This window comes from Euwallacea similis, chromosome 11 (assembly GCF_039881205.1).
Source record: "Euwallacea similis isolate ESF13 chromosome 11, ESF131.1, whole genome shotgun sequence".
Classification (NCBI taxonomy): Eukaryota; Metazoa; Arthropoda; class Insecta; order Coleoptera; family Curculionidae; genus Euwallacea; species Euwallacea similis.
In genome coordinates, this window is record NC_089619.1 from 3,138,312 (window position 1) to 3,155,391 (window position 17,080).

General features: G+C 34.5%; 1 protein-coding gene across 2 annotated transcripts in view; it reads right to left on the bottom strand.

Annotated features, from left to right (window-relative positions):
* Positions 1-27: 27 nt before the first annotated feature.
* hlk (hulk) overlaps positions 28-17,080 on the bottom strand; it is a 28,548-nt gene continuing 11,495 nt past the window's right edge. The window contains exons 15-32 of one of the 2 annotated variants that reach the window (XM_066395243.1): positions 16,903-17,044; positions 16,695-16,851; positions 16,513-16,636; positions 15,723-15,837; positions 15,527-15,634; positions 6,171-6,302; positions 5,957-6,118; positions 5,745-5,906; positions 5,565-5,687; positions 5,309-5,512; positions 4,898-5,002; positions 3,882-4,064; positions 3,578-3,827; positions 3,322-3,527; positions 3,097-3,269; positions 2,504-2,654; positions 2,222-2,453; positions 28-1,876 (exon numbers count right to left, since the gene is read on the bottom strand). In XM_066395243.1, coding sequence (XP_066251340.1) covers positions 1,735-1,876; positions 2,222-2,453; positions 2,504-2,654; positions 3,097-3,269; positions 3,322-3,527; positions 3,578-3,827; positions 3,882-4,064; positions 4,898-5,002; positions 5,309-5,512; positions 5,565-5,687; positions 5,745-5,906; positions 5,957-6,118; positions 6,171-6,302; positions 15,527-15,634; positions 15,723-15,837; positions 16,513-16,636; positions 16,695-16,851; positions 16,903-17,044 — 2,871 coding nt within the window. In that variant the 3' untranslated portion in view covers positions 28-1,734. The remainder of the gene's footprint in view (positions 1,877-2,221; positions 2,454-2,503; positions 2,655-3,096; positions 3,270-3,321; positions 3,528-3,577; positions 3,828-3,881; positions 4,065-4,897; positions 5,003-5,308; positions 5,513-5,564; positions 5,688-5,744; positions 5,907-5,956; positions 6,119-6,170; positions 6,303-15,526; positions 15,635-15,722; positions 15,838-16,512; positions 16,637-16,694; positions 16,852-16,902; positions 17,045-17,080) is intronic. The other variant, XM_066395244.1, reaches the window with a different exon arrangement.

A 17,080-nucleotide genomic window follows, 5' to 3' on the forward strand; every position in this document is an offset into this window, starting at 1 on the left:
CCATAAAGAAAATAACCAATATTCTGTTTGGAAAGTCCTATATTTACATATTTACATTTTACCACAAACGAAAAAATATTTAGGAATATCTACACAACAACAAAAACTTCTACCTTACATTTTCCCGTCTCCGTCCTTGTATTTGGGGAATGATGATAACAAAAAGTACAGTCAATTTAGAGTTTTCAGCGACAAGTCACATTATAGGATACGCCAATAATTATTAGACTGTACAGTTTAGCAATTTGAAGAACACATAGATTTGGTCCGGAAGTAAAGCGGCGATATCTTTGCGTGCTTTACTTTGTGGTTTTAAAGCATTTAGATCACTTGCTATAGGCTTGTTTGAGGGAAATTTTATTAGTGGAAATAAAGAAAGAAAAACTAATTTTCTCCACTAACAGAGTAGTGAAATGGGGTTCAAAATACCAACAAAAGTTCTTTGAGATTATGGTAAATGCCCTCATAATATGTATGCAGTTTCATTCAAAATAGTTATCACTTGCAGTCGAGAATAAACTGTAGAATTTGATTTACCTAGTATGGCGATGAAATTAGTTACTTTGCATTATTGTTTATAGATAAAATACGTTTCAAAATTGAGCCTACCATTAAAGTGGAAAACGTAGCATAAATGGATACTGTAAAATTGATTTAATGTAGTGACAGGCAAGATAACAAATATGTATTCTGGGGGTCAAACGAGATTATTATCACCCAGTCGTTGAGAGGTATCCTCAGATGTCATGAAAATAGGACACCAGTATTATACTGGTGTTAGCATATAAGTAATATGTTAGATGCATATAAATTGTCATCAGTCATTCATGCAGGTTTGTATTTGAATATCTTGTTTGCTGATGCTGGCGAGCGTTTCTAGACGACGATTTATGGCTTGCTTTAGTATGGGATCCGAGGAGAAGAGCACTTTTAGGGTATATTTTCTTAGTATTTTGTGCAACAGTAATATCCCCAATGCACTTCCCTCCTCACGATAAACTCTTGTCGTTTTTTTTTTAAATTGGAATTACGTCGTTCTGTTAGAGATTCAGTTTTGACATCGTCTTTGTCGCGGATTCCTGATTCTCGTAAGGTTGAAATAAGTTTATTGTGTTAAACTCTATTGGAGGCCTTTAAAAATCTATGAAAAATATGCAAAGCCGTATGTGCTCTTTAAATTAGAGATTGCATGGAAAATAAGTTCTCCCTGGGGCCTAATCATTTTCTCAAGTTAAAATGACAGCAGTTTGGACTGGAACTGAATGTCGATAAAATAATTTTACAATACAGGCGTTTTGCACTAAACATGTCAGTAGAAATAGCATTGTGAGTGCCACTTATGTTTTCGCCATGTCTCTTTTACAGGGTAACCGTTATTTAAAAAATCATTCTGGTAACGTAATTGTTTAACTAGTCGAGATCATTCGCTTAAACTCGAAAAAATATTTACCTTATATTTAGGGATTCTTAAATTTTCTCAAACTTCGCTGCGGTATTAGTAATCTCCTTGATCCCCCACAACATTATCATTAAAGCCACATCACTCTAAAACGAGTGGGCAGCCACATTTCAACAAAAAGAATTTACACAGAAACAAATTTGAAATAAAGTAGTACGTTTTCACACTTAGGTAACATTAAAGAAATCACTGTTTATCTTCGCCTCCATCACTCATTCATACACCCATCACCCATTTAGTCGAGCCTAACATTAGTCTTTCACACATCATTGACTCTAGCTCTGTTTGGGATGATGGGGCACGATTTGCGTTGATGGCTGTTTGAAGCACTGCAGCAGGAAGGCCGTGTAAATAACGAAGGCTACTCCGATGGCCAAGAGGGCGTACATGAAAATGTTGAGTTCGGGTTGACGATAACTAAAGGAGAAAGAATATTGTTGCTAAATAGTTATTTACATAGTAAGAGAGGAAAGTGCTGCTTTACCCCTGCGAATAATTTCATTAGGAAAAGAGAAAAGCACTTTTTCTAAATTCACAATTAGCTGCAAAAATTGCTTTGAAAAAGTAAGACTATCCTGTTTTGGTTGTAAACAACTATTTTGTAATTACGATGTGTAGGGAGGAAAATATTTTCACTTTCTAGGGAGAAAAAGTTCTCCTTAGGAAGTAGAAATGCTGTTTTCTTTTCGTATACGAGGAAGGAAGTTCTATTTTCAATGTAAGTAGTAGAAACAGGCAATTACAGGGTAAAGTGAACCTTACCGATTTTTTCTAAGCCACTCTAGAACGTCTTTTTCGGAATGTAGATCGCCACGGTAAATGCTGGGGAACCTGCGTCGAAAGTAAACGATCGCAGGTAGGTTGGTTACGCCCCATTTGCGGGCATATCGCGCGTCCGCCATTTTAACGAACGTAATGTCGAAATTGTCGGTTTCACTGTCGATGTTTTCCAGTCTTTCCATAATAACTCGGGATTCATCCGAGTTTATTTCATCTGTAATTAACTTTTAAGCTATTTTCAGTTCCGGATTTAATGCAACTTACAAAAGAATACAGTGACAAACTCATTTTCTTCCAACAATTTTTCTAACATCTTCTTATTCACTTCCTCGATTTCGTTTTTGATCTCGAAGACGTCTTGTGAGGTAAGCCAGTCCAGCACTGTATCCGCTTGAGTCAGGTCTCCTTCATATACCTGTTCAAACAATCTTTACATGCACATGTGCAGCGAAAATTTTTACTGCACGTTTGTTAATAGTCATTGCTTGACGTTGTTCATATTGTTTTGTGTGCGGTAAAATATTTTCTGCGATTTTATTGCATTTTTATTTTTTACAAAGCCACTCTAAAGTACGTTCATAGAAAAAAAATGTTAGAAGCTCAATCTTTTTGCGAGAATACATGCTGGAATGCAAAGATTTTATTTTAATCTTAAAACCAACCGAATTTATGGTCACTTTGCGGGCCAGATAAATTAGACCGCTGGAAGTTAGTTGGAGAAATTAGTTTACGATCGATTGGTTATGATACCAATCGAATGTATCTTGAAAACGATCGATAATCGACCATTTTCATACATGATCCTGTATATCCGCCAACTCTGTCTTCTAGTTTCGAATAATTGATGACTTACATACCATTGGTTTCTTTTTCCTAAAATACATCAAAGCAGGCAAAGAGTGCAAGCCTTGATCTGCAGCCGCCTTGGCACTGCAAATCTTGACGAAGTCGATTCCAAATAAATCTGCCTCTCCATCGATTTGCTCTAGATTTTCCAAAATTTCATCGCACTCTGGACAGTCCTCATCGTCTGCAAATGATCAGTGATTGTTACATTTACATCTTCATTGTGTCCACCTTACAGAAAAAGACAGCCAAAAAGGGTGATTCACTTAGCAGCCTAGTTAGCATCCGTTCATTTACGGATTCAATTTCATCAGCCAACTCCCGATTGTCGTCATCAATCAGCCACTCAAGAACGCTTTGTTCGTTTTGCAGGTCACCCTCAAATAATAGCGGATTTCCGTTTCTAAAGTATACTAGGGCTGGGAATGTTTTAATGCTATATCTGCAAATTTAAGAAGGTTAAAGAATATTCATATGGAAGCATCAACAAACCTTTTGGCTAGCTGCGGGTCTTGTATTCGAACTAAATGTATTCCGTAAACATCCAACTCGTCATCAATCTGCTCCAGTTCTTCTAATATTTGCTCGCATATGTGGCAGTTAGTCTTATAGAAATAAACTGCTAAATATTGAGTGTCTTCTACCATTCTTTCCAGCATCACCCTTGTAATCAGTTCGATTCTGTCCTCAGTTCTTTGTTGGATGAGCCATTGGAGGACTTCTTCCTCCTCCTCTAGGTCGCCTGATATGTCACCATCAAGTTTATTTTTAACGTTTCTAGAATCATCTTTGTTACCTTCAAACACTCCTCCAATACCCTCTTCGAAATACATTAAGACCGGAAAATCGGTAGCGCCATACTGTTCTGCTATCCTAAGGTCGTTGGTTTTGACGAATTTTATGCCATGTCTTTCGCAATCGTCGTCTATATTCTCAAGTTCCTCTAAGATTTTAGAACATTGCTCACAATCGTCACTATCTAAAGAATATTGTGATTATAGGAAAACTGAGTCATGAATTGTGGGAGATAAGAGCATATTTACAAGGGTCGAAAAGAGTTGTAGGGGAAAAAGACAATAAAATAATTTGTCACCAAGAACTAAGTTCCGTATAAAAGTAGAATGTTATTCACTTTCCCTTTATTTGGGGGTTTCGCAAGAAATACCTACTATAAATCTAAATACCGGGTTATCTTGTTAAACAAATCAAGCTATTTGTATAAAAATACAACTGCGCAAGACGTTTGGTATGGTTTTTAATGATTAGCTGTCTTTTAATAATCAAGATTTGATTGATCGTCCTCAATACGAGGTAAAATGTGGAAGTTCAGGTCAAATTACTCAAAATTCGGGATTTGTCAACATTTACATTTTTGGAAATCGCTTAAGTAACAGTCCATTGAAATTTATCCGGTACCTAGAATTATTCTAAATTTGAGAATAACTTTCTAAACATATTCCTTTTTGAAATACCAGTCACCTGTTTAGATCCAGCGATTGTCCTCTTTGGGGAAATTACACCTATATGATTTTTGACGGTCCTTCATTTATCAAAATTGCAAACAAATCCCTACTTCTATTTTTATCATACATGAATTTGAGTGGCTTTTTTTGTTTCAAAATAATGATTTAATTTTTTTATGTGATAGCCTGTATAGGCCCTGACTTAGCAGAGTTTAATCAAAGCCATACCAAATCATTATCATGTGCAGAATTTTAATATCTACTAAAAAGCATTATAAGACATCCGTCCCGTGATGATTTTAAACAAGCCATTGGTAAGAAGGAAAAATTTCGACATAAAATTCGGTACCGTATAATTCCGAAGATTCTTCTGAGACCTCCTGCTTTTTGGTAGGTTTCTTAGATTTTTGTAGCTCGGCTTCAGCGTCACACAAATCGCACAAAGTCTTGTTCCCTGTAAGTTTATTATGAGCGTACAAGCTAAGCCAGAAATCTCTAAAACATAATGTCAAGATTAGGATCCATTTAAGTTAGTCGGAGTTAGCAAGGGTTAGACTTTCGTTGGAGTTACATTATGAAGTTCAGTATAGTCGAAAACTAAGCGCAATTAAATTTGATGCTTTGACGCAATTCTCTCGTGAGTTTGTTAAATTCTAATTGCTGGACGTTAGTGGAAAATAGAACAAAAATATAACACGTTGCCCCAATTACTGTTTGTTTTTTTTCAAATTTAATATTTGATACAGAAGAAAATTCTTACAGAAGTAGACTGCTAAAGCTTCTTCGTTGTCAATCAAGGTGATCAATTCGCTGCCCTCAGCAGCTTCAATAATGTCCCCAGAAGGATCCTTTTGAGTCAGAAGCCATTGTAGGATCTGCTGTTCGTCGTAAAGATCTCCAGCGTAGATCACCGGCTCTTTCGAACCGCTTTTGAAGAACAGAATCGCTGGTAAAGCGAAAACTCCTAAAGCGTTTTCATGTTTTAAAATATTTTAGTCAAGTTTTTAGGATCCTACCAAATTCTTTTGCTAGAGATTTGTCGTCGATTTTCACAAAATTTATTCCAGCGGCATCAGCTTCATCGTCAATATGTTCCACTTCTGTAAGAACTCTTGGACATTGTTTGCAATCGGCACTGTCTAAAAATTTATATCAGCTTTATGCAGGAATTATTTGGTTAAACAATATGTTTTTACATAGGAATACGGCGACATAATCAGATCTCTGCCTGATTTTTTCAAACATCTTCTTATTTACTCTCTCTATGTGGTCGGTTAACTCCATATTTTCCGGGTCAGTCAGCCAGTCCAGCAGTTCTTCTTCATCGTCTATGTCTCCATCATAGTTTATATGTTTCCCTATAAAGAGTTTTTAATTCAAATTTATTTAGAGTTATCACATTAAGAACCTTTTCTGAAATACGTAACCCCTGGAGGGTTTCTGAAGCCGTATTTTTTAGCCATCAGACGATCCTTCATCTTGACTACTTTAATTCCGTATTCACTGGCCTCATCATCGATTAATTCGATGTGGCGGAGTATTCGTGGAGTGTCTGAGTCACCATCTTTATCTGGAAGCATAAATTTTGATCTTCATAAAGTCTTTTTTTAAGCTAAACTCACAAAATACAACTGCCAGGAACTCTTTTGTGTCGATGTATTTGAACAATGTCTGTCGATCGATTTGTTCTATACTGTGGTCGTTTTTTTGATCGACCATCCAGTCCAGGACCTCGTTCAAGTCCAGTAAATTGCCTATAACAATCAATTGTAATGAAAACTAAAAATTATACTGGAACGTTGGTGTTGTATTACCAAGACATCGAAAGCTCGTAACAGAAAAGTAAGAACTTACCTTTTTACGTCCTTTAAATGAATTTGAGTAGATGTTATCAATCTTAAAGGAATTATGATTTACTCAATGAAGAGCTTAAGTTGTTACAGCGTCATTGTTAAAATGAGTATTTCAATAATTTGTGTATGAAATTAGAGAGTGAGCATACATGAAGTGTATGAAAATTCCGTTTTTTTTGTCTTTAACGATTTTCGGGAAAAATTTTAATGTTTTTTTCTGTTTTTCCGTCACCACATTTATCCTGCATGCGAATCTTCAGATTCTTTATATGAATTAAGGTGAATGATAGAAATATGTGATGAAGTAATGAAGATCTTCATATTCCAAGGTAATGCAAAGGTATTTGAATTCTCATTTTTCGCAATTCTTTGATCACTCATAAGAACAAATCAAAAAGATCTTTCAGGATGATGTCGAAAAAACTTTCAAAAGAATTGCTGAAAAAAATTTTGAAAAAGACAATGATATGGGCAATAGATTATTGTTGCTTATTTTTGCCGAAGAATTGTCAATGATTCAAGCAACTGGTCTAGAACTTCAATATAGAAAAATTTGAAAAATCGTGTCCTGAATCACTGTAGAGTTGGAGTGATTTAAAATTAATATTTTAGTTAGAGACAATCCAAAGTATTGGACATTATGATATAATGAATACTGAATCAATTGAGAGTAAACTTAATTCTAATCTTGGTTTACAACTTATATTCTGTTTTCTGCAAATTTAATATTATCAACGTCAACATATATATAACATTAAAAAGCAATTAATTCTCAGAGAAGAGAACTCTTAAAATTAAATAGAGATCCAGAGAAGCAAAATGAAGAGAATAATGGATGAACGGTATATTTGCAGAAAAATAAAATATACATAGATACATTGTGCTTAACGATCTCTTATAATTTATTTTGATAAGAAGTAAATTTAATATTGAAAAAGAATACGGCGAAAAAGAAGAAAATAAAAAATAATCGAGTTGAAAAAAAAAGGAGACTGAGGAGTGCCAGAGCAAAGAAAAAAGTGACACAGTAAGCGCAGGGTCGAAATAGGAATAGGGAGAAGAAAGTTTTAGCAGGCGTTGAAGAATTGTAGAACGAAGAAGAATTCTGTAATTGACAGAAAAAGGGACTGGGCAAGTAGAATATTGCCTTAGATTTTCTCTGTGAATCACGAACTCTGTTTCGTTGGTTGTCCAGCCGCTGCAAGTGAATAAGATCGATTTGATCCCATTACCGGAAAGACATTTTAATTTCTTAAAAGTTTGCCTATAAGTTAATCTGAAATGTCCAGGAAGGATTGAAGCAAGTTACAAGAAAGTTCAGCAAAGACAGTGCAATGGATGATGCTTTCAAAATTCAGATCTTTAAATGTTGATACCTGTCACAGACTTCAGAAACTAGCGCTCGTTTAAAGAACTATGCAGATCTGAATCAATTTGTCAATGTTTCTTCGCATTAATAATTCATCTTTCTTCATGCTTCATTTCTTCATGGTGATCACAAAAGAAATCAATTATGTCAAAAGATATTTCAATAAAGACTAGTTCGCCTGTTGCCCCACATCCTACAATTCACTTCCTCCAGATTTGAAGCTTATTCCAGATACGAAGAAACTTGTGTTGGTCCTTATATTTTAGGAAATTATGAAGTTCGAAGTCTCCAACAAAGTTTAAGATTAGCAATTAATGTTATTGTCTCAGTTTGAGCTTATGGGTAATTTAAAAATTGAGGGACTCGTATTTTTTACCAGTATGTAACAAAATAGTTGAGGTTGTTAAGCCACCTATTAGTTCTCTTTAAAATTTCAGTCATCGGTTCTGAGGTCATTTGGATCTCCAGTAGCTTTTTTCATTTATCTCTGATGGTACAGATAATTATTTCCTCTCGTAATAAAGCTTAATCCACCACAAAGTCTTCTTTATTGTTCACCTATTACATTTCTTTCGTTCCTAGAAATAAGGGGATTTTCTGGCCCAATTGGGTTCCTGATTCATCCGGCAAAATTCTTTCTAATCATTGTGAAGTTTCCTGCAATTTGTCCTGGCTTATTGAGCTCCACTTACGGATTTTTTCTAGAAGTTCTTTATTTGCTGTATATTATTGAAATATGAATATTAATACAGTAGAACAAATTTTAGGTTTTTAACAACCAAAGTTACATAATAACATTACACATTACGTTTTGAAATATTTTAATATGTTTTTACCCCTTTCTGTGATAAATCAAAGACTTTTACTCAACAACAGAAAACAGTTTATTTTCCATTCAACTTTTTTTGTATAAATCGATGTTAAAACATGCGAGGTGCGCTTTTTAGCGGCAGTGACGTGGCGCTGATGATGACTTTCTTACACTTAGGAACATGTTAATATGCAAATATTTCCGGGAATACAAGTTAACATTATAACAAACAACAATGATGGTATATTGTTAATTAATGTGTTGCCGGCAATATTTGATTATACGAAAACTAAAAAATAACCCTTGATAAGAGTTTCTCTGAGATGTTACGTATAATAGAGCCATTTGAGAGTCAGAGAACTGCAGAAAGGGTTGTTTTTTTGCATGAATATATTTTTATTTTTTTGGGGGGAAAACTGCAAATGGTCGTTTAACGGATTTGCAATTTTCAGAGTTTCAAAAATATTTAAATCTTAACTAGTAAATAATCAATAATAACAGTATTAATATGCATCAAACGTAACAACTAATGAATTATCAACTAAAGAAACTCCAAGGTTATAAGACACTAGTCCCTTAATTCTTCATGGAAAATGCAAAAAATATAAAGAGATGGAAATTTTCTTGTTTATGTTGGGAAATGTTTAAGCTTCTTTTTTCCCATTTTCCAAGGAGTGGTGGAAACTAGTAGCTTCTAGCAAAGGTATCTCTTAAATATTTTTAGTATTATATTGTCGGTGTGGTAGATTATTTGGCTACATTTTGTCGATCGAATGCAGAAAATATCTAACAAGGAAAACGAGATAAAAATTACGATTTTAAGTGACACTTTCGGAATTTATATAAGCTCTTTATATTTATTATTTCATACTATATTAAGCTAAGGGAAACTTATTTTAAAACAACCTGAAACACTAAACACACCACTAAAGCACAAAGTATTAATTTGATTTAAGTATTTTTCCAAATCTGCGTTTACATTGTCAAGGTCCAATTTATAGTGTTTTGTTACCATTTCACTATAAATCGAAACACTGAGTTCTGTTCCAGAGTTAAAAGTTCAGTGTGGATCGATTTAGGATGATATTCTTAAGCACCACGAACCAAAAGCAACATATCGTTTTCTTTCTTGTTTTTGTTTCTGTTTGTAACTAAAACACCTTCTCGTTGAAATAGGTGGTTTTTCTCAGATGAATCCAACTCTCACAAGTCTATGAATTTTTAATGCAATAGTGATTGCCATCGATGCGATTTCACAGTTTCGATTATTTGTTTAATCTTAGGATTCTGCATATTTAATTATTTGTGATCTTGGAGGAAGTTGTTTCAGGGTGAAAAGCGAGAGCAACATGGACTGAGTTCTAATCTCACGTACCTATGTAAGTATCTGAAGCTATGTAAAATGGTAATTAGAAGACCAACGAATTTTTACTGTTCAGCAGTGCTCATTAGCATTTCGTTCTATTTGATAGTCTATGTGTAATATGCCAAAGAGTTAGGACACCCTGGATACCGTTAGTTTAAATCTTTAACGCTAGCTTTGGATGAGAATTCTCAAAAATCGAATATCGCAGCCATGTTATTTCGGATTTAAATCGATTTTGTTTCAGGTTTCGTGAGTGGGTCTTGGATTCTTCCGTTGAAGTAATTCATACTAAGGTCTATATTGTTGATATTCTTAAAAATTTTAGGCAATACTGGGTGGCAGAAATTCTATCTGATGGTTTAGGTTATGCGCTAAAAAGCTGGGATGATCTGGCTGTAGTCAATTCAGTTCTTTAAGACTAGTTTGGGATAAAATCGGTTTTATGTTTGGGTGTTGGATTGTTTTTTGTTAAAGTAAGTTATACTAAAGTCCAAGCTACTGGTCTAACTGCAGTCAACATTAAAGTAATATTGGAGAATATCTTTTGCAGTTTTCAGAGGATATGATGAAAATCAAGTTGTTTTTCGATCGAATTCATTACATTCTGAAGTAATCCAACTGTTGACGTTATTGAAAATTGAACTTCATATTCTTAAAATTTCCCCTCAAATTCTTCAATTATTGTTCTTTTCTTGAAACTTCTAAAGCTCACATAATACTTTCTGGAATATTGATCAGAGAATTTGCTTGCTTTGCTAAAGCCCAAAAATGAAGTAATAAGGGATGTTCCAGAAAAAACATGAGCAAGAGGATATCATATATTTTTAGGTGAAAACAGAGCAATTATTTTTTATTTACCCACATAGCCTTGATTTATGAAATTTCACCGTCACATATCTGCTTCACATGCTTCAGGTATGTGAACGTGAAAATTTACCGATCAGAAACGTACCTATTGCAAAAAAAACTGGGCGAAACTTCACAAATTTCAAAATAGCAATTTGTTGAGCTACAAATTACGTAATTTGCTTTAACTAACTTCGTTTCTCTTTAAAAAACTGAGATTCTTTTGCTTGACTCAAAAAACTGTTAATCTTTAGAGTAGTGAACTGAATTTTATTAAAATGCTACGCGAAGTTTCAAAACCATATAACGAAAAGGTATTTTTTTAACGAATTTTGAAGCCCGTTACTTAGAGTTAGAAAATTTTTGGTATCTTTTTGTCCCTGATTTTCTGGGGCACCCCGTCTGAGCTTAAGACTAATAATGTAAAATTTACTTTATATTCATACGTGAAAACTGTAACTCGCGTGCGTATACCATTATACCTAAAACAACCATTATTTTGCATATTATCATTCGCGATCCGAAAGTGTCACTTGCATGGGTATATACTACTAGGATAATCGTTGCAAAATGAGCAATAAATAGTGCATATTTAGACCAAAAATGACGCAACAATTTTTGGCCTAATAAATAGCTGTACCTACATGGTAGAACCCATAACTTTTAGGCCCACTTGTTTCGTCAATGAAGGCTTAAACTCATGTTAAACTCTGGATTGTGACAGTTAACAAAATCGTCAAATCGAGGGTTTGAACATGAAGTTTTAGCTTTGATTGCTTTAGCTGGGCTGTAAAAGATTAGAATAATTACGGCTTTAGATGTTTTAAAAGTAACATTGAAACCAATCCTAAAACTTCGGCATATTTATGGATGGTGCACATTGCTATATTAAAGTAACCGTTATTCTAAAAAATAAAATAGAAGAAAAATATTCTACACTAGTGTGGCTGACGAAGAGTGTGAGACGAGACAACTATTGCGAGTGCATACTAAAGAGGAAAATCAAGCATAAATTAATAAAATCAGCATTGTGGAACAGCAATAAAATTCATATCAGAGGTGAGTCGGCATCGTGTATATAACTATCCAATTCTCAGGCTGCGTTTCCATGAAAAAAGACGTTCGACAATGATTAGATTGTTACCACCACCAGATATATTTACCAGTGCCAAAGAATCCCTTCTTAGGCTTTCCTGGATTAGATTTTTCCTTAACCGGAGGTGGCACAGGTTTCGAAGATGAAGTTTTTTCACGTCCTTTTACTTCATGATTCGCTTTAGATACTTTTGTTAAGGGTTTTTGAGGTGGAGGGTCCGGTTTCTTTGGTGGTAATGGTTTACTTCCTGTCTTCTTTGGCGCAGTCTTTGGTACGCTCTTTGGACTCGGAAGTTTCGGTTGGATTTTCGCTACTTTGCTACTTTTCGCCGGTTTGCTGGGGCAACATTGGAACGGTTCGTAACTCGAGGTAGACGGGTACTTGCTAGGTCTGCCTCCCATGCCGATGTAGAAACAGCCATCCCCTGTGAGCAGAACATAATGTCAGAATATTTGATGCGAGAATGTATCTTAAGGTTTCAACCCAACAAAAAAGGTTGGGGACTGCATGCTTGATTGTCCACATACGCAGAAAAAAATTGAAAAATCGTGAGGGGTGAATGTTTCCAAACAAGCGTTGGTTTTGGAGAAGATTTTGATGTTATTCATTCAAAATCCCACCTTAAAAAAAGTTAGTAACGTTATTAGTGGGAGTAAGTGAGAGAGAAATTTCAGGATTAATTTGGAAAATTAAGAAACGCGTCTGACACTATGCCTGCTAGCAGAGCGGCTGTGCGTGGCATTTTTGCTAGTCAAAAATCTTATCAGGGGCCCTTTTACTTTCACCCCCACTACTCCTGAGCGTAAGCGGCACGTTAATGTTTATTCTAAACGTCATTCTTGTGATCAAAAATTGAAAAATATATAAATCTCTATGTTGAGTCTTTGTGGTAGATTGCTACTGGATGGATCCTTTGCGGGGTTGCTCTATTGGAAAATGCGAGAATGGTTGGCGAAGTTTTCGTAAAGGTACAAGATATTTCGGTAAAAATTGTGATGTCATTCTTTAGGACGAACAGGGTGTTCCAAAGTCTAATCTCAAAAGAGGATTCTCGGAAGCATATCCCAATAAACCAGTTATATTCGGAAAACTGGAGAAAAGTTGATGATGATTGTAAAAAGGCGAAATATTCGATTTTTTTATGCGAAGTGTTCCGAAATTAAGGACAATGTTTAAAGCCACATTCTTTAATAAAAAATTATTACTATTTAATTTTTTTTAGAGACTATTTCTTGTAACTCGTGCAGCTTTTCAGATATTTTATTCGAGTTTAGGATGTACATTACACATTATGCCTTACATATCTGCAAGGAGCAGCTTTTTTATGAGCGAGGGCAGGCTCTTTTGTGGTTGTGTTGTATCAACCGGTAGTTTGTTTCAAAGAAGGAAAATTTATTATTCAATTTTGAAAATACGAGGTGTTTTCCTCGTTTCTGATTTCCTTTCTATTTCCTCAGCTCATCATTTTTGCCCTAATTTTACAATACAACTCAAAATTTTCTAAACTAAATAGAAAATTAAGGCAATTTGAGATCAATTACTATGAAAACCGCATGCATTATTCAATAATTTTGCAAATATCCTGCAAACGGGTACTTGTAGACATAAAAATTAAAGACAAAAATACCTGAAAATTTCTTAACTGATGAGCCAATTAAAATTTCGAAAAATTAACCCACGGTAACTAGAAGTAAACAATTTTTAAAGTGTTAAATTGGGTCTGTTACCACAAGAAACAACCCCTGTAAATATCAGTTTAGAATCTATTTATTTAGGGCATAAAATGTAATGTATATTTAAAATTTGAATTTAAAGTGTAAGATCCAATGAACATCCTGTATTTTAGCTAAAGCAGGCATTGACTTCCGCCTTTCTATTTGTCTGCGGAACTGCCTTATGAATCAACTTTATCTTCGTGTATTATTCTGCCTCAAAGGCCATTCGCTATTTACCTATTTACAATCCTGCTTCTGATTTTAGCCGGGATGGTTTCAGAAAGAAATTTGGCTAGTCTGCTTGATTGTTGTTATAGGGTCAATGCAGTTCCTAGATCTATTCCGAAGAAGAACCGACTTATGGAGTGGAGCTTGGAGTTTTGCTTTTTGATTTCTTTTAAACATATAGCGGCGAGACATTTTTGATATTGGAAATGCACAACTTTGCCTGCATTATACCAACCTTGTATTTTTTACCGTTTATAAGATCTCAACGTCATGGCTCAAATTTTAAACATCCTGTTCAGAGGGTTCTTTTTCCGATAGCTTTACCAGGTATTTCAGCTCATCAATGAAAATAATAAGATCCGGCTTTTGCGAATTGTTGTTATTTTTCTATGAGAGGAACAATGGTGAAAAATATTTTAATGGTCCTATTGGCTCTCATTTTGCAATGTAATAATCGAAATTTGACTTTTTTTAGCTCTGTTGCTTTTATCAGTTTTCACACAAGTAGTCTAAAAGTTAGGGAATTCATAGAATGATAAGGAACACCTAGAAATTCACACATCTTTATTCAAAAAGATCAAGGAATCTGGAAATTCTTATTTCGCATAATTTACTTTGTTTATTTTGTCGAGATTTTCCAATGGAGTACCCTTTGCCTTACGGCAATCTTCAAGGTATTTTCTAATGTCCTATAATTATTTCCAATAAATGACACTATTAATCACCCGCGATAAAACCTTTACGAATCCGATCGCCGCACCATCCACGATTCACCCAACAAGAAGAAATAACCAAATCGTAACCTCAAAATTTCCATGTGGCTATTCGTCTGCTCCTCCTTCTTTACCTGAAAAGCTCTTAATCAATTCTGAGAAAGCTTGCGCGTTGTCTTCGGTTGAATCATCTTCGTCGTCTTCTCCGGTTTCGTCAGAATCGTCATCGTCACTATCGTTATCTTCATCGTCATCATCACTATCATTACCTAATAAAACGAGACAGCACATGCAACCTCGACGGTTTCGGGACGAATAGGAATGCTCAACTTTGAAATTTCGCATTAGAGCAATTGAACTAGATTGACCTTCATTGAGCAATCCTAGTTATAACTATTACCTAATCTATCATGCAAAAAACGCACCTCGCATTTTAGCTTTAGTGTAGCTGATGTTAAGTCAACCGTGTCTCTCTTCATTTTTAAACTTTACAAAATCATAATTAGGAAAATATACATAGTTTACACAATACGGAATGTTAAGTCGGCGGGATATGATAATGTTATTATGGTATGTTGAGACTGTCAAAAGAAACTTCGGATTAGACGATCGGAAGTCAAATACTAAAACCCAATAACATGTATTTGCAAATAGTAAGGTTCTTACTTTTCTGCTCAACGAGCCAATCCAATACCTTGTCCTCATTTTTAAGATTTCCTATAAAATAAAATTGTTAAGAAAGTTTATAAGTTTGATGAGTAACAATCGTCTTAAACTTGTCATGAAATAAATAAGTTGATGCCTAAGAGCAGAAAGGGGTCATTCGTTACGTGTAATGAGGCTGAGTAAGCTTCTCAAGAGATACCTTTCTACATAAATTTGGCGTACATTGAATTTTTTTACCTTTCTGCTCAATATTCTAATATCAAAGTAATATGTGGACTTAGTACCCGATGAGACACTTCAGAATAAATTTCTTACCATCATACATAATGGGAACTCCAGTTTCGTAGTAAACTAAAGCTGGAAAACTAAATATTCCAATTTCCGAAGCTAGCTTGGAGTCTTTGGACTTGACGAATTGAATGTCTAGATAACAAAAACACTTATTTAATGTGTACAATTTTAACTAATAATTGGTTTTCTATATTCATTAATTTCATCACAAATTTCTTACCATGTTTGTCTGTATCATCATCAATAGTTTCGAGCTCTTCCAAAACCTCATCACACTGAGGACAATTATCAGTATAGAATAAGACAGCTAGATGTTCTACGTCGTTTATTAAAATCTGTAAAATAAGTAAAGCTTACAGGGTGTTTTATTAAAAATGGTTTAGGTATATTAATACTTAATAACCAAAAGAGATTTTCAGCAACCTGAAATTACTTAAATAATATTTATTTAGTATCCTGGAGTTCTAAGTAATTTATACTAACTTGCGGTATTTTTTACATAATATGAACTGACTTTAATAGAACTCGTTTAGTAACCTGAAGTCACCCTATTCTGTAGGTGTTCTCCCTAGTTAGAATCAAGTTTTCAGTAACATAAGTAAAATAATCTGAACTATTTTGAATGACACTTCTCGAATTAATCCGAGTACTTTTCTTAACAAATTGCGTTAGTTTGTAGTCATTTTTATTAGTAATCGAAAATTACCTTCAAGACCTGAAATGGCCTAAGTAAGTCGTGTTGACTTGAAATAATTTTTTCACTGCTCTGAAATGGTCCTTGAAATATGAAATGATTTAAGTAATTTTATTGACCTGTGAAGAATTATCTGAGAAATCTAAATAATAAGACGAATTTCTTAGACGTTCGGTCTAAGCTTAAGGAGAAAAAAAACTTCCAAGCTAATAAAACTTTCAGTAATTTGAGATACAAATAATTACAGAAATATACCACTTCTCAAAATAGAATAAATAAAAATAATTGTGTTTTTTCTTTGCCAAAAGTGGCTTACCTGCAATGTTTTCCTATCCACATTCTCAATTATATCTGGAGCCGAATCTTTCAAATTGAGGACCCATTCCAAGAGCGCTTCTTCATGCATAAGATCGCCAGTGTAAAACTCCCTAAATCGATTTCTAAAAAATAAGTATCTTTGCAGTTCAATCTTCGTCAACCAGTCCCTAAAAATGTTACCTATAAAACACTACAGTGGGAAGACTCGGTAGATCATATTCCTTCTGAATTCCATCGTCAGAAATCTTGACGAAATCTATATCTTTATCCTCGCACTCGTCATCGATATTTTCAAGCTCTTGAAGGATCTTCTGGGACCTCTTGTCGCCTTCCTTGTCTAAAATACAATTCTTCCAACAACATATTGGAGTAACTTAAATTTACTTACAAAAATAGACAACAACGTATTCATTCTCTGACAATATCTTGTCGAGCATTTTAGTGTTAACTTCTTCAATCCTGTCTGGTATTTCCAGGGTATCTTCATCTGTCAGCCACGCCAGGACTTCGTCTTCATCTTCAATATCGCCCTTAAAATAATTTTATTACAAATTACATGAATAGAA